Raw genomic sequence first — 23,894 nt, 5'->3', positions numbered from 1 at the left:
TCCCTCCTCCCTCCTCCCTCCTCCCTCCTCCCTCCTCCCTCCTCCCTCCTCCCTCCTCCCTCCTCCCTCCTCCCTCCTCCTCAACCCAACCCCGCGGGTGCAGCCCCACCTGAGCCCCGCGCGGCTCCATTCATGCGCATGCGCGGAAGGCCCCCCCCTTTCACCTGCGCTCAGCCTGAGGTGAACAGTGAAGGGGGGGGAGGAACGAAGCACCCGACCGCGCATGCGCTCCCCCCACACCCCTTGCTCCCCTTCAGCCTATGGGTTGATCCCGTTGCCTTCTTCCCCCCTCCTCCCTTCCTTATGCGCGCTCCCGCGCACTCCTTCCGCCCCTCCCCTCACAGCGGGCGCGGTAAACGCCTCCTCCCCCCCTCTCCTTACTGTTCCCCCCCCACCCGGGCACCCCCCCCCCCCGGCCCCCCCGAAAGCCGGCACGCGCGTGCGCGCGGCGGCGGCAGTCGCGAGACTGGTGGCCACGTAGCGCTGCGGCGGCAGTCAGCGGGTGAGGGGGGGGGGGGGGAGGAGCGGGAGTGTGAGCCGTGTCCGCTCGACGGGGCCTGTGCCTGAGGCAGCGGCTGCTCGAGTGTTTGAGAGGGAGGGGAGGGTGGTGAGCGGAGGGAGGGCCCCCCCCGGCCGTCCTGCCCTCCGCCCTCCTGCCTCGCCTCCTCCATCACCCGCCCTCCGCCGCCTCGCCTGTGCCCCCCTCCCCTCGCTGCCCGGCATGGAAGGCGGCGGGGGCGGCCCTGAGGGGATCGGCCTGGGTGAGTGTGGGCCGTCCGCTCGGTTTGGGATTTCCATCCCCCCCCCTCCTTTTTTTTTCTTTCTTTTTTTTTTCTTTTTTTCTCCCCCCTCCTTCTCGGGCCTGGCGGCAGCCGCCAAGCAGCACTAGGCCCAGCCTGGGGGTGGGTGACGGAGGGAGCGGGGGTAGAGCCACCTCCCGGCTTGTAAGAGGGGGTGGGGGGAAATGTTGAGGCCGCGCCGTCCCCGCTCCGCAGCCCCTCGGGGGAGCAGGGTGCGTGTGTGCAGGATACCACCAGCTCACCCTGGGCTGAGGAGGTGCAGCCCCGGGGTGTCCCCGCGGGAGGAGGGGAGCGGGCGGGGGTGGAATGGTGCCCAAGGGCTGGGGGAGCAGCACCCCGCGGGCAGGAGGGGGCTGTGCCACCTGCCTGGGGTAGGGAGAGGGAAGGTGAGGTGCACCGTAGCAATTGGGGTTTAAAAAAACAAGCAAAACCCTAATAAAAATCTTGTTGGATTTGTCTGTGCTGGACCGTCTTTCCACATCTTCCGCACCCCAAAACGGGTTTTTGCCTTCGTTTTCCAGCCCCCCCCTCCTGAGGAGTGTGGGCGGGGGGGCGACACAGGCAGCCTTCTCCTTCCTCCGTGTCACTCCTTGGTTGTGCCACCGTGCACGGTGATGGTGAGGAGAGGACGTGACTGTTGGATGCACTTGCTCCTGGGACTGGAGTTGTCACTGAGGAGGTGAAGGAACGAAACGTTACCATTCCCAGGAGCTGGCCATGGGTCTAAGGGGGGGAGTTACAAGGGAAAAAAAAAAATCAGATGTTTTCTCTCTTTCCTGGTCTTTTGCTTGGTTATCTTCCCCTTCTCGTTGCTGGCAGGACAGATGTTGTGGTATGTGAGTCCTGAGGTATTGTTTGGGGCTCGTTCTGATTTCGGTCAACTTTCGGGAAATTGACCGAAATTTCTTGGTACAGGTATCGAGGTATTGCTAGAATGAAAAGTGGTGCTTCAAGATAATATTTCTCTTCAGTCTTAATAAATAGTATTACGCCAGTATCTTTAATGACAACTGAGTTGTGGCATCTTGTACAGTGGGGAGTGATTTTAGTAAGAGCCAGGGAAGTGCTGTAGACTTAAGGGACGTGAGGAATGTGCATTCTTATCTTTTCAGGGGATGACCTGAGCTGTATTGTGCTGGGAATGGCAACTGGCACATGCTTTGTTGACAGTGGTGTGTGCGCCACGAATCAAGAGAATGATGGTGTGGGGTATGTGTGTGAGCACTGGTTCGGGAAGGATGGGTTCGTGCACTTTGATTTGTCACTGTGCTTCACCCACTACAGCTTGAATGCTGGCCTGTGGAAGTTGTGGTACTCTCTCTTTTGATTTATATTAAAATGTATTTTATAGATGCAAGACTGCCGGCACCGGTGTGGTTAAAAAGGCTGTGGAGTGGGAAAATCTTGTATTAAAAGAACCTATTCTAGCGACAGATAATTTACATCTTTTATGTGGACCTAGTGTTCTCATCAGTACCTCTTGAAACCCCTACTTTCAAGGTGCACTTTTTCCTGTTTTATAGAAGTTAATCAAGTGCTTGCAGTATGGGGGTTGGTATGGTGAGTGGATGGGAAGTCCAATTTCTGCCCCAGGCAGCCAAACATACAAAGTTGAGGTGCAGAGGAAACTCACTGTGTGAATGAGTAGCTGAGGGATAGAAATTTTGAAAGCTTCTTCAGAGAGCATGTGTTGAAAAGTACAAAATCATGAAAGCTTTTTATTTTTCTAAGCAATTGCATGCAACAGGATGTCAGGGACATAATATTTCTGATTCTATCTAGTATTTGGCTACTTCAGCATTTATTGCCAGTGATAGAAATCAGTTGTAGTGGGGAAGATCAGTAAATGTTTTGTGGCTTAGTATTTGGAAAAAAAAACTTTCAGATCTTAACATGGTCAAAAGAGACTTTGGCATTTAGGCTATTGTTCATTTACTTCAATGGACTGATTAGATTATACTGTTGTTTCTTCTCACCTAATCCTGATACAGGATATGTTTACTGGAGGGCATATTCTTCAGCAGTTCTATATAAGGGGGTAGGTACCTGTAGGAGTGAAATTTTAAAGGCAGTTTGTCAGGTTATGGTGCAAATGCAAGATATCAGGATGTTCTCTTTTTATTCTCATTGCCCAAATCACAAAATGTGGAAATTTCAGGCTGAGAGGTGTGATTTCATATATAGAGGAGAAGTATATGTACAAGAAGTTGCTTATGGATCAAACATCCTTTGTCTGAGCATGAGGTGTGTGTGGAACAATGACTTGGGAAGAGTCCTTGGAGTGCAGTGGCATGAAATAGATATTTTCAGTAAACATGATCCCATCTTCCTGTCTTGATACAACAGGCCAGATCAGTGCCTGATGGAAGAATGGTGTACCAATAGCATTTTTGAGATAGGCACAGGTATATTTAAGGTGATGACAAAACTACATGTCATCTGTGACCTATTTCACTGTGGCATGCTATAATGGGTCTCATCAGAGAATAAAAATCCTTCTAACTCCCCTAAAAAAAAAAAAAAAAAGATAATTGGAAGCAAGTCCCAAGTAATTGAGAAGATTGGTACATTCTCTAGAAACCTAATTCTGTGGATATTATTCTATTAAAACATTTTATAACTATTTTCTAACTTGGTTAAATTCCTACAGCTCAGAAGAGCTGATCTCAATGTGTCTTGAGCAGTGAAATGGCTCTCTCCATGCAGCATCCAGATCTTGGCTTCTAAGTGGAAGATGGAGTAAATTTTTAGAGAACATAGTTTTGCTTTTTTTAAACAGTATTAGTTTTCATTGTGATAAATATATACCTTTTGTCTTTTCAGAATCTTATGATACCAAAGTTTGGTTTTTTTCCTTTTTGTAGTTAGAAAAAAAAAAGTGGAGTTTTTTGTGGAGGTTATTTTGTTATCATGAAGTTACACACTTAAAATATCGGTGGAGATATTGGCTGCAGTTGACATCACCCTGTAATGGCTTGAGCTTCCCCAAGCTGAGGGAGCATGGTTGAATTATTTCAGTTTTATTCCAATAAGGTTTATTTTTTTTAGCTTGTTCTTTCTGTGAATCTGAAAGCCCAACTTCCAGCTGTTTCCACTGTAAATACTAGGTTTACATATTTTAAAAACCTTGCAGTAACACATTTTTTTAATGAAAAGTCTAAATAATTCATCTCTGTTAACATGAGGTTGTTTTGTCTAGAAATAACAATTTTTATGCCTTTAAGAACATCTTAATAAAAACACGATTTGTCCTTAAAGTTGCAAACTCTGTTTAAACACTTCTCTTTCCAAGTGTGTGAGTGTGACTGTCTTGGGTCTTTGCAGGATCTTAATTTCTAATATTTTGGAAAGTGGATGGGGTTTGCTTATAACTCTGAAGCAAAATTAATGCAGCTTTCTTAATAACGGTTTCCTAGCTGAGTCGAAACATTCATTGTAACCTAAACTTCTAGTATCCCATATCCAAATCACCTTCGCAAACGCTTTCTTTTCCAAGTGATTTTAAATTGGTGGTTTTCAGGTTGCTCCTCCCTCCTGAAAAAAAACAATTGCGTGGAGAGTGAAACTCTGGTTGCAGCTCTGGTGCCAGCAGCTTAAACTCATTAACACAAGCAGCTTGCATTAGTTTCTTTGACACTTTCAGACACCCTTCCCTGAGGAGGTTTCAGACTCGTAGTTTTCACTCAAGAGAAACATTTAGCTATGCTAAGCAACTACCAGTACTTTATGTTCTCTTATAACAGTATTTTGAAGTTTTGAAACTTGATTCTTTAAGTGGAAAAGTGATTTTAGGAATGTAGTAAGAAAGTCAGGTGAGCCTGCTTGAGGACAGGTTTCTGGAGCTGGGATCCAGCTTAACTTGAGGCAAAACTTGTTAAACCAATTTCATTCTGTGCTGGGTACTAAATAAACAAAAACATTTTCAGATGGAATTTTGGAGGAATATTTGTGGTACCCCTGCAAAGACAGGCTGGTAGGATAAGGTAGTAGAGCTTTAAATTTTTTACAAGCATCAAGTTTTATAGTTGAAAATCTGCAGACAAGCATCCATTGATCCACATACCTTCTTTTACGGGAATGTTGTACACAAAAAGTTGCAAATATTTGAGTTGGAGCAGAGCTGAACCTTGCAGGTGCAGAAAGCTTGCTAGAACTTTGCCTTTCCTCTGACTAGTCTCATGGAAGGCAGTAAAAAATCTGTTCTGAACAGCACAGTTGCTTGCAGATCATGCTGACTTAAGCCTTTTTAGTGCTTATGTGATGAAAAGGGAATTACGGAATGTGTATTAATAGTGCTGTTTGAAGACAAATTCCATACAGTGACAACTGTGAATTTTAATGGTAGAAAGCAGATTATTTCTAATGAAAAGCCTGATTGCTCTCAGTGTCTGGTGTCCCAGCACATACTAAGGGCTGTCAACTGGCAGTATCACTGTAGTATTTTTGGACAGGAGTATTTATGATTTCTGATTGATGAAGGTATTTTTTGCTAATTATGTTTTAAAAAACAAACTCTCCTTCCTGCTTGGTATTCTGTAGGTTTTCTGGTTCTTTCCTTTCTAACAAATTGCATCCAATGAGGGCAGCTCTGTCCTTAATCCCATTCACTTTTTCTGCTTTTCAGGGTAGCAAATTTGAGGTGCTTCTCCCACAAATGCTGGGGTCAGGTGTATTATCATTTATTGGTGTATTTTGAGTGCTTTCTTGCTGTAGTAAATTCTCCATGTTCTGTCTTAGGTGGCCTGGACTGTGCTTAAATTTCTTGTGTTTAAGCCACATATCACTTTATGAGGGACTTGCCTTGAGACAGGTGCTTACCATACTGTGACACCACTGGGCCTGACAGAATGAAAATACAAGTTGTGGGAAGTAGAGGTGACTTCAGAAGTTTTTAGCAGGACAGAAAGATATCCTAAGAAATCATTGCCCACGTCATAAAATACTAAAAACAGATGCTGAGAATCTCCAGTTTGCTTGATGGGGAGTGCATGTCTTGAAACATTCATTTCACACTTTAACCTGAAGGACAAAATCTGTTAAAATGAAATGCCATGCTGACTGCAGTTTAAAGGTCTGAGAAAACAATGATGTCTTCTATGTAATCGCAAGGTTTTGCCAGGCAGTTGTGTTTTAACACATACCTGGTTGTGATTTTCTTCCACTTGGCACCTTTCTAAGTTCATTCCAATACTTCATTTTTCCTCTTTGGCATCGTCTCACCTTGCCCCTTCCTTATTGCACTGTTTTGTACTGCTTTTTTTTAAACCTGTTGCCTAAGCCAGTCTGTTTTCTTTTCTCTCTTTTAGATTTTCATATCTTTGCCTCTAACATGTAGATTTCTTGATGAAGAACACCACCTTCTGCTTATCTTTGGTAGATTACTTAGCCCACTAGTGCTATAAAATCATTTAACATAATCCCTCCTTTGCACAGTCCACACTCACTTTAAATTTAAGCACTTTCAATTCAGACAATACGATGAAGTTAAAATAACCCCAGGCTTACTGAAACTGTTACTGAGAAGCTACTCCCTGTCTTGCTTGGAAAGTTAAGTAGCTGTTGCTTCTTTTTGCCAAGAAGGAAAATAAAAATATTAGTTTGGTTGCTTTTTTTTTTTCAAGTGTTCTCCCTCTCATCTTGAAACTTGCTGGCTGCTGTAAAGACAGCATTTCACTGCTGAGATTTGGAATCTCTGCACCTCAGAACAGGTCCTGAGGTGGTTTCCGTGTTACTTCGATCAGCCCTTTGCCAAGATGCAGATTTGACTTGATGCCTGAAACTCTGATCCTGCTGCTCTTAAAGATAAAGCTGTGGGGTTAGATTGTAACATGTCAGTTAGGAGAGAACTCTTGCGTGAGAATATTTTTTTCAAAATCATAAGAAACTTCTTTTTAAATGAAAGCACGGGTTATGTAAAGGCAGAAGTAATTTGAGGAAAAAAAAAAATAATCCTGTTTTCTACAGGTTCTTGAAAATAGATTATTTTTTCAAGCATTTCTTAAGCATAATCCTCAAGTTGCTTTCCACAGCTTTGTTATTGTGCTTCTGCTGCTCTTACCGGGGTATGTTCTGGAAGGTGAAAGCCAGAGTGCACCCGTGGAACAAATTTATTGTTTCAGGAAGCAAAATCTTGCAAGGGATGGTATTCATGAAGCTGCAGAGTGAGCTGCTTCAGAGAGCTGATCCAGCTGAATATTTATCCCAAGGAATGGTTATTTTCCAGGCAGACCAATTTCCCAGGGCATATCTCACCTTGCAACCATAAGAATAGCAGCATTGGCATATAAATAGGGCAGGAGTGCACTGCCTCCTGCTCAGATTCAAATGAAGAAGTACCTTTGGCCTTTTCATGATAATTGTCCTCACTTTGCCCAGGGGAAATTTAAATACAAAGCAGAGATAAGATGCCCATAGCTGCATAACGAATTAAGAGAGGAAAAAACTGGGTATAAAATCCACTGTGTCAGTGGGAAGAGAACTGCACTTGTGTGTGTGGATCATGCATGGAGGTGCTGGACAGCTTTTACCTTTCTTTGGGGAACTCTGGTCACTTCAAGGAGATTGCTGAGTGGACTTTCTACTAGCAAAGGTAGAGTATGTGTGAACAGGAGTTGTGCTGAGGTCTTGTCACTTGGTTATTATTTCTTGGAAGCTGATAAAATTGGTGTGTTGGTAAATGTGCTTTGTTAGATTATGTAAATATTGTAAAAGCAGGTCGGTCTATTTTCCAAAAGTTTACATTGGGGATCTAAAATAAACTCTGTGTGTCCTGTTTCAAGAAGATTCAGTAGCTCAAAACAAGGCAGTGATTTGGAGTGGAAGATAACCAGAGCAATGGTTCTTCAGGACTTACGGGAGCATTGTGACATTGTGCAAGGAGAAACACTTACAATGGTTTAGTTTTGGTATTGGCACACTGAAACTTTGTCAACACGAGGTTACTTAAACTTCTGCTGGTGATTTGTGCTTGTGAGAACACACCACAAATCATCTGGGTACTAAGCACAGGCTTACCTGGGCTTGATCCAAGCAGTGCTTTGGCCATTCAGATGCTGATAGAAGTTCTAAACCTGAAACTACAGGCGAATGCAGGTGTGTTTTTCTGGGCAGTATGAAAGGAGGAGATGCTTGGAGAAGCCCAGGTAAGGAAAAGAAGGGAAAGCTCCTAGTACTGATTGCAATTGCCAGGAGTCGTGCTCCTTCCTTGGCAGTCCATCTGCCACTGTGCAGAGGGCAATTGGGCAGCTGCTGCAAGCTTTTTTTGTTGTTGTTGTTGCTATGGAGGTTTTACAAGCTTGTTTCTGGTTTCAGAGTCAAAATCATCTAGTGTGTAAAGATCTCGAAATGAGGGAGAGGATTTTAAACCCATCTATAAGCATATTCCAGTGATGTAAAAAGAGCAAACTTTATTTTAGGTCATGAAGTCAGGGAAGATTTTGCTATTTAAACCTTCTTTTTCCTACTACATGCCACTCTTAGCAAAATTAAAAAATATTTAGCATGTTTGTTTTTGTGTTTTTTTAAATTAAACTGGTAGACTGGAAATTAATACAAATGTTTTTTAAAAGCTACATTAAACTGTGACTGAGGGATTGTAAAGTGCATATGTGTAACTTCACACTCGCAGCTCAGATTAGCTCAAGGTTCCATTATTATTACAGTGTAAAAGAGAAATGATGCACAGCATTATGTGCTGTGTGGTCCAGGCTGATCAACAAAAAGCTGGAAGCAAATAATTGAGTCTGTGATTTATTTTTTCTTAAACTGAAACCTGTAAAATACACAGAAGTTACCTCCAGTCTGCATCTTGCCAAAGTCTCCTTCGGGGCTTGTTAGGAGAGGAGATGAGTCTATTCTAGATAGAAAAAGTTTATTAATTATTGCCAAGCTTTTGCTGTCAGCTTAAACCAAGGGAAAACCACCTTTCTTCCAGAATAAATGTCCAGGTGGAAGTTCTACCTGTTAGCTTTACCTGGCAGGACAGACAATTTACATTTTTTTGAGCTCTTTCAACTTATCTCCATCTACATATGCAAAGAGACTGATACACATCTAGTGCCTCTTTCTTTCACTCCTCCCCTCGGTGAGGAAAAATGCTAACTTTGGCAAAGAGAAGTACAAATCTTGATGAGAGATTTCCTTTTTGTTTTCCTATGGCTTTCTTGGGAGCCATTGATAGTGCAATCATTTGCAAGCTTAGAATGAAGCAGGGATGTTTAATAAGTAGTGTCATAGCTGACATCTGCGACTATAAATTGACAGGTTTAAATGGTAGTGGTTTTTACTAGTCTATAAGATCGATGGGCAGATAACGATGCAAACAAGACCAAAGAAGAAAACTAGGCAGCCATCAGGGATTTGGAAGAGGGAGGAAGCAAAGGGTGAAACAGTTGCCCTTCAGTAGTGTAGCAGTGGGTGGTTTTTAATTTTTGGCACATATTTTGATGGGTATACAAATTTGGAAGGATAGAATCTGTTAATGTGGGTTTTTTCTTTTTTTCCTTTTGCTTCATATATGTGCCTTCAAGTTATGAGATAATGACAGAAAAATAATAAATTTGAAAGATAGGTATGTATGTGTCAGTGGCTTTTGTTAAGTGGCAACCACTTTGTTAAGTGGTTTTGTTTTAATATTGCTTTCTTTTTTTTATATTGAAAGTCAGAGAAGAGGCACAACAGATTTGAATACAAGAAAATTCCTAATTCACAGGTGTTTAAATTTTATATATTTAGGTAGTAGGAAGGCTTTGGCTTTTAATTTGAGCTTGTATTGTGGTGTTCTAGAACTTCTTCGAAGATGGTTTTGCCCATTAAAAAAAAATGTTGAGGTTTATGACTCTTAAGCTTCAAAGTAATTCATGGACAATAGAAAGCCTTCATCTTATTGCGAAAGCTGAGGGATTAGAATGCTGCTGAATTCTGAAGTGGCAACTTCTTAAAGTGTTTTCTGTGGAGAAAATGCTTGAAAAAAATCCAGATTCACAGTTCCGGAAAGTACTGGTTTGAAAGCCTTTGTCCTTCAAACCAGTTCTAGAGACAGACAAATAATTAATCTTAAGAAATAGAAAAAAAGCCTTGAAGGGTTTTTATCGCAGTTTTTATCTTTCAGCTGCAGGATATTATATATATAGATATAAGGCATTTTTCTGGAATTGAAAATATGGTCTGTTTCATTTTCCATTGGACTGCCAAATACTTAGAGGCAAATAGCCAGCTATATACAGTGAAAATATGTTGCCTGCTGAGTTAGCAAGATAGCTATCATGGAATATTTTAGGAATGGTGGGGGGAAAAAGGTAAAATTAACTGGAAGGTGGGACTGTCCTGATGCTGGACTTGATTCTTCAGGCTTCCATATGCCACCCTGTCGAGCATACTTGTGCCTGGACCTTTCCTTTGAGAACTGGACAGTATTTATTCACTCTCCAGTCTTGTTTCCCTGCCAAGACTCCCTGCAGTACTTTCAGAGGCTGCCAGCGTTGTTGGGTTTTATGGTGTGCGTGTCAGTTTGTTGAGCTGTACCAAGACTAATCCATTTGAGACAGAGGTGCCCAAAAATGTGGCGTGGCTTTAATTTCACCCAAATGCAATGCAGCATGCCACGTCCCGTTTAACGGCTCATCTTTTTTCTGTTTTGATAGGAAAATCTGTTTTAAGTGAATTTTGAGCTCGCGGCGCAAAGAAAAGAGTTACGATTTTTCTGGATTTTTTTACAGAACAGCCCCTGGAATTGTCCTGAATGCTGCTTCCAGAGATCCTCTTGCTATGTAACTCCCTCCATACTCCCAAAGCCTGCCTCAGCTGCACAAAATTGTCCTCCTGATCCAGCAGATGGGATTACTCTTCCCTCCTTTCCTTTGTAGCTCTGCTGAGAGCAAACCTACTGCAGATACCATGTTGGAGGTGGGTGTCACAAGCTGTCTGTCCCCCAACACAAGCTGTCCCCTGTCCAGCAGGTGACAGAAGAGCTTGTTAGCAGCAGTTAAGTCTTTTTATTTTGCATTTCCGTGGGCAAAGGCAGGCTTGAGCACTTAGCCATAGACATGCAAAAACCTGTGAGTATGTGCTAAATGCGGCTGTCTCTTTGGAGAAAACTTACCACTTAAGAGCATACTTCCATGTTTTTTTGCTTTTAGAGCAGCTGAGATGCACAAGAAAAGAGTGATTATACAATGATATAAATAATTCCCTCTTGTGTTTTAGCCCTGATTGCTACCCGCTGACATGATGCAACTTGCACCAGATGTGTTTCCCCACTGGCTGGGAACTGCTCTGCCTGTGCTATTTTGTTTCGTGCACCTGTTCTTCAAACTGTGCGAGGAGATTGAAATTTGTTTTTTCGGGTGGTCTGAAATACTGCTGAGGTATTGAACTGAAGGGGACTGGAACCATTTTAGTCCAGCACTTTGTGTCTTCACATTGTAATTTCTTGGCATTTCTTGCTAATGTGCTGTTCAGGGTTACCTTAGGGTTTTGTAGAGCAGAAGTGAGAAAGCTTTAGTGTTTTGTTATTTTTAGGAAATATACTGCAGAACTTTGTGCTGGGCAGTATACTGGAAGCTAAGTTGTATCTGTGCGCTGAAAAGTATATTTTTCAGTTGCATTTTCATGTATTCCTCTCCTGCCTGCTGACACCAATTAATAATAACAGAAGCTAAGTGAATAGCCACACTCTTACTTACCTCTACATTCCTACTTACCAGAATTATGTGTTCCCTTAGCAGCCTTTCAAAATAGTTACATGTGCTGATTTATCATGCTTCTAATACTTTTTTCTGTGTCCAAGTGATGTGACTAATAAGTGTGAAAGTGCTTAGCTTGGAAGGATGCTGCTTTTTTGACCTCTCCTGTTGCATTCTCAATTCACACAGGTTTTAACTGTACTAGACATTTCTACCTGATGAGGAGAAAGGAAGCAGGCATGTTGGTGCTTCAGTTTTGGTTCCAAATTTGGGTGGTTACAGCCAGACTGTAACTTGTCCCAGGTTTGGCATAATTTTGGAGTGGTGTTTAATCAATCCCTTCTCCTTCAACCACTGCCCTACCCCTGTTGTCCCACTCTTTGGAGTGTAATTTCTTCAACAGCTCCTTGCCTGGTTTGAAATTGGCACATTATCTTCAAATATGGAAATTAATTATTTATGCACAGGGTTGTTTCACCACTTGCAAATCTGGTTGCCCCAGGTCTTTATGGAGCTGCTGGATTGTAGCTTCCAACCAAAAGACATCCAGCATCCTGGATCCAGATTGATGCATTTGCAAAATGGTGTTGCCTTTAATTATAACCCAGTTAAAGTGATTTTCTTAACTTTTTCTAACTGGAGTCTGAGAGAAATATTGCATTATGGAAAAGAAAATTTCATATTTCAAGGTGCTCAAACTTGCTTATTGAATTTGGTTTTCTGCATAGTGGTATAAATACCAAAGTGGCAGGGTGGGCAACCTATTTGTGCCTCCTTGATGCCTGTAGATTTGTTGGGTTTTTTTCCATTTGCAAGCTGCTGTTAAACTAAGCTCTGTCTGCCCTTAAACTGAAGAGGGGGAGAAAAAAAATTTTGGGGGTGTATGGAGTTGTAGGTCTTATGCTGTAAAGGAAATGTGCAAATTATTTGTGATGCTGGTGTAAGGTGGTGGTATTTCTGTGTTGCTGGGGCTCAGATGTCCCCATGTGTTAGGGGCTGTCTGCCTCTGGAAGAGTAATTTTGTCATGGTGTCTACTGAGCTATATTAAGCTTGTGAGCAGGATAGTAAGTTGAAAGTGAAATCTGCTACAAGCAGCTTGTAAACAGAAACAAAACATTGCCCTTAAATGTCTGGCTTGAGAGGCTGTATTATAGCAAAGAAAGCAGATCATGGGTGGCTAATAAATTAATGCTTTTTTAATGTTGGATGTTGACCATCACCATCTCTTCTTTCATAGTATTCACTTTCCATGCAAGAAGTAAGGGAGCTGCAGGAAAGCCTCAGGCCCCTCTCCTTACGCCTGTTTTTCCTCCTGGGGTGGGCAAAACTTCTGTGGTAAATGCCACTGATTTGTCAACTGAGACATGGATATTTTTTTTTTAATTATTATTATTTTAAAGGAATTTGCTGGTCCTTATGGCTATAGTGGGGGGAACTTCCAGATGTTGAGTAAGTAATAAAATGATACAGTGCTGTCTTTGTGTGAGCAGACAAATGACCCTTGTGCTTGCACTCCTTCTAGGCTTGCCAAACTCCAGCAAAGTGAATTAGACCAATGCCTGACAGTTTTCAGTACTAATATTGATAACTTTGCTATGGGCAGCAATTAAACTGGTTAAAAATTTAAAAAAAGGAAATTAAATTCTTTTGACCAGTAGTGGCTGGATGTGGAGAAGCCCCCATGTGCTTCCTTTCAAATGGGAGCCACCAGCAGCATCCTGGCAGGAGGAATGAGCAACGAAGTGGCCCTGGGAGCTGGCAGCTGGGTTGGGAAGAGTGGGCAAACAGCTGGAGGCCAGGCCAGGACCTCGGGAGGCAGAAATGACTCTTTACTGAAGGCTGGAAAAAGTTTTCTTCACCATCCACATCTGCTTCTGGTGGCCGTGTGCCAGAAGTCAAAACTGAAGTCCTTGGCACAGGTTTGATGAAATTAGGAGATAGTGAGCATCAAGCTGGGCCCTCTCTGTGGGCAAAGTAAGGACGCATTTAAAAGTCTCTTGAGTATATTGCATTTGGTCTGTGCTGATTTCCAGGCATTTTTTTCCATTTTCATTTGGGGCAGGTGCTCATGCTCTTGGCTAGAAATGGCTCTATTTTTAGCACAGATGATGTGAGGAAATGTGGTTTTTCTTTAGAAGTAGTGAAAGCATTGTATGAAGTGTTGCTCCCACATGCACATGTTTACTCCACCTACGCATTCGTCTGCAAGTTGTTTGTACTTTTTCTTGGTTTGAGTGAGTCTTTAAGATTCGTGGGCTTGTAAACCTTTCTTGTGTGATCTTTGGTGTTGCATGGACCTCACAGTTTCATTCTGTGCTGGTAATACAGCTGCTCTTCACTGGTATGTCTCCATAGGCATCTTCAAAAATTGATTTGAAACAGCAAATCCTTTTTATATTTTAATCAGAATGTGTATTGCTCCCTTTTGCAGGATGTCTGAAATTCATCCTGTGAGCTCAAGCTGTTGAGCAGCTTGAAAAACATAGATTCATCTTAAAAAAACAAAACAAAACCAACAACAAAAAACCTCAAGTGCTGCTTTGTTACATTTGGTGTTGAAATTTATATTTTCTGTTAAAATATTTTGGGCAGTAGTTAAACTCCTATCTCAGAACTGTCAAGAAAAACTGTGCAAGGAAAGCTGTGCTTCTCCAGCTGCTCGACTGTTCAGTCATGTTGTTGGAAAGTTGTGGGTCCCTTGAGGGTAGCAGGAGGTGTATTCAAAGTGAAAGTGGGTTACTGATGCTACAGAGTGAAGTGCTTTTTATGACCAAATAGCTTTGATAGCTCTGAATATTCCCCTTTGTTTTTATTTGAAGTGGGTACTGTGTTCATAGCAAGTGGTTTATTATACAGAATATTCCTTCAACGAGTGAAGTGATGGCAAGATATGTAAAGAGATTATTTCAACATTCAGTCAATGCAGGGGTGTGGAAATGAATCTTTGTTTCAAGTTTTTTTGCTGCTCTCCAGCAGCAATATTCTGATAGCCTTCCTAATCTACTCATGCAGCTCATGAGAGATGTGTAATATGAGGACGAAATAATCAGTTCTCATTTTCTACATGACACAGTGATTTTTCTGAGCTGCTGAATAATACATTCAACTTGTTCAAGGAAAAGATAAACTGGATTTCATCACCCCCAGTGCTTTCCAAGGGCCCTCCTAGGTATCAAGTTGTTAATTTTGGCTTGCAGTCAAGTTTATTTTCTTATTGAACAGCTTTTCCAGCTGAATCTTACTTGCGATCACAATGTTCACAGCCCATCTCCACACATTTCCTGACCCAGCTGGCTTTTGGCCCTCCTCTTCTGCTTCACCTCTAAAGCTGGGACCTGAGGATGCAGATGAGTAGACAGCAGCAGGAATAGATGCCCCTGTTTGGAAGTATTGGATAACAACTCCAGAAACTGTTTAATTAACGTTAAGGTGGTAGTTGGATGACCGGTGATTGGTCAGTCACTTGCCCCACTTGTCATACTTTCCCTATATGTCACTTTCCAAAGATTGTATGGCAAGGTTCAGTTTTTATTTTTACAAACCATGGAGACAATTGGTAGGTCCGTCTACTACGGTTCAACTGAGTTCACTTCAAAGCAGGAAATTTCTGGTAGCAAAAAAGAAAACTACAATCTATAAATTAGATCAGAACACATTTGGATGGAAATTACTGCATTGGTTGTGTGTACAGTGTCTTGACTCATTATGATGTGGAAGAAAATTTATCTTCAAAATCCATGTCAGTAAAACTGCTTTAGGTTGGGGTTTTTTTATTGTTGCTTCAAGGATGCTAATAATAAAAACAACCATTCAGTTCTGCAAAATGCAAGTGTTCTATAACCTCTCCGCTATATTTAGCCCAAGCTTATAGCCTCACAGGAATTTACAGGCTCTGGGATCTGTTTGGGTTTTTTTTCCACATTCAGTGGCTCATTCAATTTTCTGTTAGGATCCTTGTCTGTCCCCTGGTCATGGGATGTTTCTTAGGCTTTGTCCTTAATTCTCTTCTTCTGCACCCTGTAGTCATAGGTTTACACCTTTGTGTGCAGTTTGGTCAGGAGTTCCGACGTGTTTCTGACTTGATCTGAACAGCCAAAAAATCTTGGCTTGATATTGCAATACTGTGCTACCAAAATGTAATTGTTCTTGTGAAAATTAGATGCAAGAGCTTGATTGCTTGTATTCATGTAGGGGATCACGTGGTATTTTTATTTTTTTTTTTTTTTTCAAGAGGAAGTAATGGTTCAAATTCCAACTCAGATAACTGCAAGTGAAATTTAGATGGGCAAATGTAATATTGTTTGGCTGCTGCATTGAGGGATAAGTAGCTGGGGGAAGGGAGAATGAGACAAAGGACTAAGTGCCTTAAATCAAGAGGATCCATGAGAGATCTCTGAGATGGAAACAAGCAGGGGACACAGCGTTCTTAATCTGATTTAGTGCTGCAAGCTGAAAATGTCTCCATTAAAATCCTTCCCACATATCTACAGTGATGTAATGTTGTTGGGTAGAGGATGTCTGCTTCCTGGGGTAAGGATGCGCCCCTGTTTGGAGTTATGGAAGGAAAAGAGTATTTCTCTGTAGGCATGCATGTTTTTTGGTGGAGAGGTGTGTGGGAGGAGAGCAGAGTCTTGGAGTCATCAGTGCTCGGGGAGAAATGCATCTTTGAAGCAGGTGGCAGTGGTCTTTGGTAGTAGGAAAATATTAATTTAGAGATAAATATCCTTGATTTCCAGAGCTCAGGGGTCTAGGACCTGTTCTGGTCCCTACAAAATATGCACTTGCTTGTACCAAATTACCAGTTTTGCTTGAGCTAGGATTACAGGAAAATCTAGCCTTGGGAGGTGCAGCCCATGGGTGGTACACCCTGTGCTTTACCTCCAGTAAACTCAAAACAATTTGCTTGAAGATTTTAGCCCCACGTTTACTTTTCTTTTTAATTGACTTTGTTTTCTCTGTTGTCTTTTGTAGATCACATGTTCAATGGTTCTCTGGCAACTATCTTCAGAAGAATAATTACTCCTGTTCTGCTCTTGCCATAATCCCAGGATTCTGTGACCTACTCAGCAGTGCTAAATACCAGCAGAGAATCACATTTTCTTCATTCTGTGTAGATGGAACAGGAATCACTCTTGAGAATCCATCCGGATTTCAAGCTGCTTACTTGGTTTTCTGGGATTCAAGGTGCTCCATGAATCAGGGCCCCCCAAATGAGTCAAACAGCCAATTCTTGCCAACAGTTGGTTGAGAACTGTGCCACGCATGTAGTAGGGATGGCTCAAGAGGACGGTCGCCGCGGTCAAGTGCCACCCCCGTTTTATCATGGTGCCAGCCAGGAACTTGATCTGTCCACCAAAGTGTACAAGAGAGAGTCAGGAAGTCCTTACCCTGTGTTGGTGGACAGCAAAATGAGTAAACCACATCTCCATGAAAGAGAGGAGCAGCCATATTTCAGGGAGAACAGATCGGTAGGAGAGGTCCGGGCTGTGAAAGAAGATAGAGAAAACTCTGACGACTCTGAGGAGGAGGAAGAAGAGGAAGATGAAGTGACTTACAAAAGGGAGCAGATTATAGTAGAGGTAAACCTTAACAACCAAACATTAAATGTATCAAAAGGGGAGAAGGGTGTCCCCTCCCAGTCCAAAGAGACTGCTGTTCTTAAGACCAGCAGTGAGGAAGAGGAGGGTGACAGTGGGGACGAGGCCACTGAAGACAGTAATGATTATGAGGAAAATGAGAGGCAGAAGAAAAAAGAGAAAAGAGTGGAAAAAGTTAGTGTTGCACAAAGGAGAACAAGGAGAGCTGCATCTGCTGCAGCAGCCACAACTTCCCCATCACCCAGAACTACAAGGGGTCGTAGAAAGAGTGTGGAGCCCCCCAAGCGTAAGAAGAAAGCTGCAAAGGAGCCCAAGGCACCTGTGCAGAAATCAAAATGTGACGAGAAGGAGACTTTAACCTGTGAGAAGTGCCCCAGGGTGTTTAACACTCGCTGGTACCTGGAGAAGCACATGAACGTCACTCACAGGCGCATGCAGATCTGCGACAAATGTGGGAAGAAATTTGTTCTAGAAAGTGAGCTGTCCCTTCACCAGCAAACAGACTGTGAAAAAAATATCCAGGTAGGTTTGCTCACCTGCTTGCCAGATTTCCATACCTTCTGTCGTGCCCTGGATACAGCTAGTGGACACTTCAGAGGGGGAAATCTTTTGCACAGATCAGGTCCTGACCCAGACCTTGTCTCTACATATCAACACTTTGGTGTCTTCCAAAAGAAGTAAATTGCAGGGAACTGAGTGTGCAACTGCCATCTGCTTTAGCAGAGCTACTCTAGTAGTTAACTACGAGCTGGGGAAAACGCAAAGCTGCTTTAACAAATGTCAAGAGTAACTGGCCTGAAAACAAGTTGCATTTGCAGTGAGAAGTACTTTGACAGGATAAACCCTCAGCTGAGCACCTGCAGCTATCCTTAGCTTTAAAGTTCAGTGTTACAGTGCCCTGAAACTCAGTCACAGAGTACCTCCAGGTAAGGTTTCAAGGGAGAATGGAATTACAACACTTCACTGGGATTGGAATCTGAAATTTCTAAAATGCTGGAGAGGCAAGCAGGTGAGAAAGAAACCAGTAAAGTCAGGATTTGAGCTGGTGTAAAGATGTAACATTTAAAAATCCTACTGAGAGAATTATATACAATTAATTTACAGTGGTGTACCTGTATGTATATGGAAATGTATGAATTCAGCAAGATCTGTTCATGAGCCTGCCCTTTCCCCAGTGCAAAAAACCTCAGTAAATCTCCCTGATAATACAAAGTTCTTTGGTCTTTCTCAGCAGAAGATTTGTAGCTTTTAATTTTATACAACAATGGAAGCTTGTAATAGAACCGTTTGAAAGTTTTAAGTTGTGGAAAGAGTTTAAGAGTTTCTGATTCATCTGTGCTTTGTACTTTGCTTGTAGGCATCTATGTTCTCCTGTAACTGGGGGCGCTGTTTTATCTGGTGATTCAAACGTGGGTTTTTTGCCTTGTTAAACTGGGCACAGCCTTGCCACCTACTTCTGAAATAATCCCACTGCCAGCATGAAGCAGCTTGAGTTTAATTTCTGTGCAACTGAAATGATGAGAGTTTGTAGGGCAATGAGGTTTTTTCTTATCTGTCCAATGAGTTTTACCAAAAATATTTAGGATTTTTTTTTTGGTTGGTTGCTTAAATACTAAACTGAATTGGTATTCAATTTCTGCTCTGTGGGAGACAGTTGAAATATTTATTGCCATTTCTCTTTGCCCAAAGACTCAAATGCAGCTCTGTAATGTTATGCTGTTTTTCCTTATGTTTCAGCTCATAGGAGGTAGACTGAAGGAAGGAGTATAATATGAGATAATGAGTCTTGAGCATAGTTAGTAAAATGCATGAACATTTCAGTATGTCCTTGTAGTTTCTGAAATAAGCACTTCAAAAGTTTTGTGTAACAGAAAACATTTATATGTAAATTTAAGGAATGCCCCATCATCCAGGTGGTTCCTTCATAGCATAAAATTTTGTGACTTTATAAAGGAATTCATGAATAGTCTGAATGGCTGATACAGAATCAAGAAGTATCCTGTAATCCCTGCACGCACACTTGCGTTTCTCAGAGGTTACATTCCGATGTCCAAAAGTGACAGGGAAAGAAGTTGTAGAATTAGGTTTTTTAAATCCAGTACCAGAAGAATAACGTCCAGAAACTCCCTCAAGCAATCTCCACGTTCAACAATTTTTGTTTTCTGTCCTGACATTTGGAATCTGTTTCACAGTTGCCTGCTAATTTGTTTTTATTACACTTGGCAAAAGGAGGAAGGGGATATGAAAGTTACATTTATGTAGTGTTTAATATGTCAAGGGGGGGATATGGCGCTTTGTCTAGGGGGAAAGAAAAGGTTTCATTATGTAAGTGATAACTGAACTGGTAAACATGGGTGGTTCCTCTCTGTATTTTCAGTGATGGAATATATCTGGTTTTCCAGGTGAATTCTGGTTTTCATCCTTTCAAAATTAGCACCTTTGTGGAATTTCTGCTGTCACCTGAGACTCTTTAGTAGTGCTCAGCATTCATGAGCTAAATTACTTGCTGCTGGTTGTTGATTAAACTTCAAGGGCTCACTTAACCTTAAATAAAAGGATATTTTTTTTATATTTTCTTAGCATTGCTTTACTCTTTAGGGGTTTTCATTGCCCCCCAAGGACTGCAGTTTGTTTCTGAGATGCCACCAACTAGGTACTTTTAGAGACAAAAGCTTTGGTGCGCTGTGTACCAGTTTCTAAGCCTCTTTCCTCTTCTTCAAAGTTGAAAATGATTTGGTGTCCTCATATGTGTGTCTGCCATCAAGTTTTACAACAACAATTTTTCTGGAATTTTCAAAATGGTACAAGGATTTCTTTTATCAAGTCTTCAGCAGGAACTGACTATTGGGAGAGAAAGAAGAGAGATGAAATCCTGTGGATCCTGCTCATTGCCAACTTTCTGGACATTTTGGAGCCCTTGTGGAAAGAGATGAAACCATGGTTTTCAAATTGTCCTTTGAGACCTACACTGCTACTGATGCCTCAAAATGAAGCGTCAGAACATGGAAGATGGAGGTGACAACTTGCTTTGCTGTATGAGCTGGGTACCGGCCTGCATTGTCAAGAGCTCTAAGATGGAAGCTGTCTTCTGTGTAGAGCTACACTAGTTCCTGGGCTGCTAGACCTGAACCTTGAAGGTGGTCCTGAAAGATGGCTGGATATGAAGATGGATCTAAGGCAACTTGGTGATGTTGGCCTCATCCACCTCTTTTAGCTTCTTCGCACATCAGCAGTGCCTGTGAAGTTCTCTTCTCCCTGTTAGCTCCTTGAGGGCTGCATCCAACTATTGATGCTGTTGTGATTTGGAAATAAGTTAGTTGGTGCTCTTCAGGTGGCACCAACACGCAGTCTGGTAATGTCCTCTGTAACCCTGCTTGATTGGGCTCATTCGTGTGATTGTTTCAAGTGTGAAACAGTAAGCCGAAATGCAGTCTGAAAAAGTATACAGCATTTTGACTTGTTTTGGGCTTGTTTTTGGCATGCAAGAGGGAGATCCTCCTCTTGGAGAGACTTAACTCCCCAAACTGGAATCACTGAATCTTTCTAATTTCAACTTCTATTTATCCCATTCATTCAGTGCGTATCCTGTAATAAATCCTTCAAGAAGCTCTGGTCCCTCCACGAACATACCAAGATAGTCCATGGATATGCAGAAAAGAAATTCTCTTGTGAGATTTGTGAAAAGAAGTTCTACACCATGGCCCACGTGCGGAAACACATGGTTGGTGAGTTAGTGATGGGCCCTTCTGTTGGTTCTTCCTCAATGTACCTTCGTGATTCTTAGCTCAGAGTTGCCCTTTTCGAGGAGAAAAATGATAAGGCAACTTAAGTTGTCTGAGCTTTATTTTTAGCAAAAAAGTTCAAGTCTGTAGTACTGGGCAGCAAGCAAAATATATATATGTATGTGTGTGTACACATCTGGATACTTAAAAGGTGTCAGTACTCATAATTTTCCTGCTCAAGAGTTGGAGGAAAAAAATGGGGCAAAGAACTGTTTGCATTGGAATAACCCTCTTTAATATACTGTTGTGTTGCAGCACACACAAAGGACATGCCATTTACATGTGAAACCTGTGGAAAATCATTCAAACGCAGTATGTCTCTCAAAGTACATTCCCTACAGCATTCTGGAGAGAAACCTTTCAGATGTGAGGTGAGGCAGCCAACTGTTGCTATTTTTAGATACGGTAGCATAAGTTGTGAAAAAATTAGTAACACTGTCTTTGAGGAGTGTAGGTGGAGACTGAGTTGACTGACTTGTAAATTAGGTGTAGGTTCATAAACTGTGAGGAGAATTCTCCATGCAGAGAGCAGAGCAGGGGTCCGTCTAGCATCTAATCTATCTAGTCCATCTAATTGAAACCTAAATGGATTTGATTTGGTTTTACTGCTGGTCTCCAGGTTTTTCTCCATAAGTACACACTACAGCAATATTTGAATCCTAATTTTCCTTCAGTGTTCATGACGAAGCCTGATGCAAATTACATTAATCGTCCCTTCCCTGTCCAGTAACTTGAAACAGATAGAAGTGCTCACAGTGAAAATAACCAAATTATGGCTTGATTTTCACTTGAAGGAACAAATTATTGTCCTCACTGCAAGCTGCTTCCTCCTGGAGGTCTAAGGACAGTGCTCTGACTTTGCATTTCTTAAACCAAGTGTGTGTTGGGATGGGGGAGAGTGTATCAGGGATGTGTTCACCTGACTAGTAGGGAAAGAAACTGCCTCATACCAGTAAATAAGCTGGAAACAGACTGGCTTGCTGAAAAACAAGCCTGGGTAGAGCTGCTGTTTTGTTTTGCTGTGTGAGCAGAGTCCTCTAGTGGAGGCATGCTGCAGTCCAACAGAGATTGCTGGCAGAGCTACAAAACCTCCAAATGTTACCTTAAGCCAACAGAAGCACTTTTTTTGTTGGCATAGCTGTGGCTTTGCCAGGCTTTTGCCAACAGCTGTTGTCATCTCATGGTTGGGAGAGTTCCACTCTCCTTGCCAAAGCTTTTGTGCCAGCAGACCTTGTAAGTGCAGACCTAATACTGTTCTTGATAAATAGTTTAAATTCTGAGTTTTATGTGAGGATCTGCATGGGAACAAGTTCAGGTATTCTTTACTTCACTTAGTACATTTGAGTGCTGTCCCATGACTGTGCTGCTTCCTGAATAATCATGGATGGCTCTTGTTTTCCTGTTGCAGAACTGTGATGAGAGGTTTCAGTACAAGTACCAGCTGCGTTCCCACATGAGCATCCACATTGGGCACAAACAGTTCATGTGCCAGTGGTGTGGCAAAGACTTCAACATGAAACAGTACTTTGATGAGCACATGAAAACACACACTGGTAAGAACCTATTGCAGAAAAGCACAAGTACCTCCAGGATAAAACTTTCCTATAGCTTCAGCTGTATTCCCTTCCTTGGCATTTGGAATCAAAACATCCTAGAAAATCAGACAGGAGGGGTTAATTTACCTTACTGTTAGATTTAACTTTCTTGAGTTCTCTTCACCATGAGGGTGGTGAAATACTGGAATAGGTTGCCCAGAGAGGTGGTGCAAACCTCATCCCTGAAAGTTTTGAAGGCCAGGCTGAACAGGACTCTGAGCACCCTGATCTAGTGGGAGGTGTCCCTGCCCATGATGGGTGATCTTAAGGTCCCTTCCAACCCTGAAAATTCTGTTTCCGTAGGGGGAAATGAGAGGTTAGGCTTACTTCCTTGTTACTGTGGTCTGAAGGAACCCATTTGCCAAAGCCCTATAAAAGATTGTCTCATGCATCAAGGTGAGAGAGGATCTCAGATTTGCTGAAGGTCGCAGTCCGTAGCTTTTGTAGGGTGCGGTTTGTTTGCATGTCGAAGTATTTTGCAGATGTTCTGGGCCTGACTGGTTGCTGCCTCTTGTCTTCTGCAGGAGAGAAGCCCTTTATCTGTGAAATCTGTGGGAAAAGCTTTACCAGTCGCCCAAATATGAAGAGGCACCGCAGAACTCACACGGGGGAGAAGCCGTACCCGTGTGATGTCTGCGGCCAACGCTTCCGCTTCTCCAACATGCTGAAGGCACACAAGGAGAAGTGCTTCCGTGTCACCAGTCCCGTCAACGTCTCACCTGCTGTCCAGATCCCCCTCTCCACGACTTCTCCTGCCACCACGGTCCCTGCTGTAGTCAGTGCCCCTACCACCCCAACTCCACCCATCAACCTGAACCCAGTGAGCACACTTCCTCCGCGCCCCATTCCCCACCCCTATTCACACCTTCACCTACACCCTCATCCTCACCATCCACATCATCTCCCAGTCCCCCCAGTTCCTCATTTACCCCCCCCTCCAGCTCTTTTTAAGAGTGAGCCTTTAAATCATAGAGGCCAGAGTGAGGACAGCTTTCTGAGACACCTGGCAGAAAAAAACAGTTCAGCACAGCACCACTAACACCTTTGCTTCCTGCCACCTATTTTTTCCATTTTTATGCACATGCCCTCCTGGAAGTACAGAGGGCTATGAGGATCTTTTGTCTTTCTCTTAGCTCCAGCAGGTGGTCCTAATTTTTTCCTTCTAATCAGTTAACAACCAAGGAAAATCCTGTTTTGGATCAGCAGCTCTCCTTTGGACCTGGGAACCAACAGGGACTCTCAGCCCAATTTGCTTGCGTTTTATTGGTGACTTTTATAAATTTCAGATATTGAGACTTGTGGAATTTTATAATTTCATATCAGCTGATGAGGTATGCTTGCTTTTATATCCTGGACTTCTCCTCAAAGAGGGGATAGGCCTGGTTTTCTTTGTACTAATCGGGAAGGCTGTGAGATGAATACAGAGCATTAATTGTA

General features: G+C 42.5%; 1 protein-coding gene across 7 annotated transcripts; it reads left to right on the top strand.

Moving 5' to 3' along the window:
* The first annotated feature begins 425 nt into the window (after positions 1 to 425).
* On the top strand, positions 426 to 23,894 carry ZNF652 (zinc finger protein 652). Of its 7 annotated transcripts, XM_071728444.1 has the most exons (9): positions 453 to 761; positions 1,913 to 2,009; positions 10,517 to 10,703; positions 11,004 to 11,164; positions 16,455 to 17,602; positions 20,658 to 20,805; positions 21,118 to 21,233; positions 22,271 to 22,415; positions 22,982 to 23,894. In XM_071728444.1, the coding sequence occupies exons 5-9, from the start codon at positions 16,694 to 16,696 to the stop codon at positions 23,494 to 23,496; spliced, it is 1,833 nt and encodes a 610-aa protein (XP_071584545.1). In that variant the 5' UTR covers positions 453 to 761; positions 1,913 to 2,009; positions 10,517 to 10,703; positions 11,004 to 11,164; positions 16,455 to 16,693; the 3' UTR covers positions 23,497 to 23,894. The 7 variants fall into 7 exon arrangements, with proteins under 7 accessions (XP_071584541.1, XP_071584542.1, XP_071584545.1 ...); XM_071728440.1 differs by lacking the exon at positions 1,913 to 2,009 and having other exon boundaries at positions 426 to 761; XM_071728446.1 differs by lacking the exons at positions 453 to 761; positions 1,913 to 2,009 and adding an exon at positions 968 to 1,479.

Source organism: Heliangelus exortis, chromosome 29 (assembly GCF_036169615.1).
Source record: "Heliangelus exortis chromosome 29, bHelExo1.hap1, whole genome shotgun sequence".
Lineage (NCBI taxonomy): Eukaryota > Metazoa > Chordata > Aves > Apodiformes > Trochilidae > Heliangelus > Heliangelus exortis.
Note: the sequence above shows the minus strand (reverse complement) of the source record. Positions and strands in the feature narration are given on the sequence as shown.

Excerpts from the sequence above, each read along its gene's own strand:
- ZNF652 (XM_071728440.1), top strand. The coding sequence starts at position 16,694 with ATGAGTCAAACAGCCAATTCTTGCCAACAGTTGGTTGAGAACTGTGCC. Across the intron at positions 17,603-20,657 it reads ACTGTGAAAAAAATATCCAG|TGCGTATCCTGTAATAAATC; the intron begins GTAGGTTTGCTC and ends CCATTCATTCAG. Across the intron at positions 20,806-21,117 it reads CGTGCGGAAACACATGGTTG|CACACACAAAGGACATGCCA; the intron begins GTGAGTTAGTGA and ends GTTGTGTTGCAG.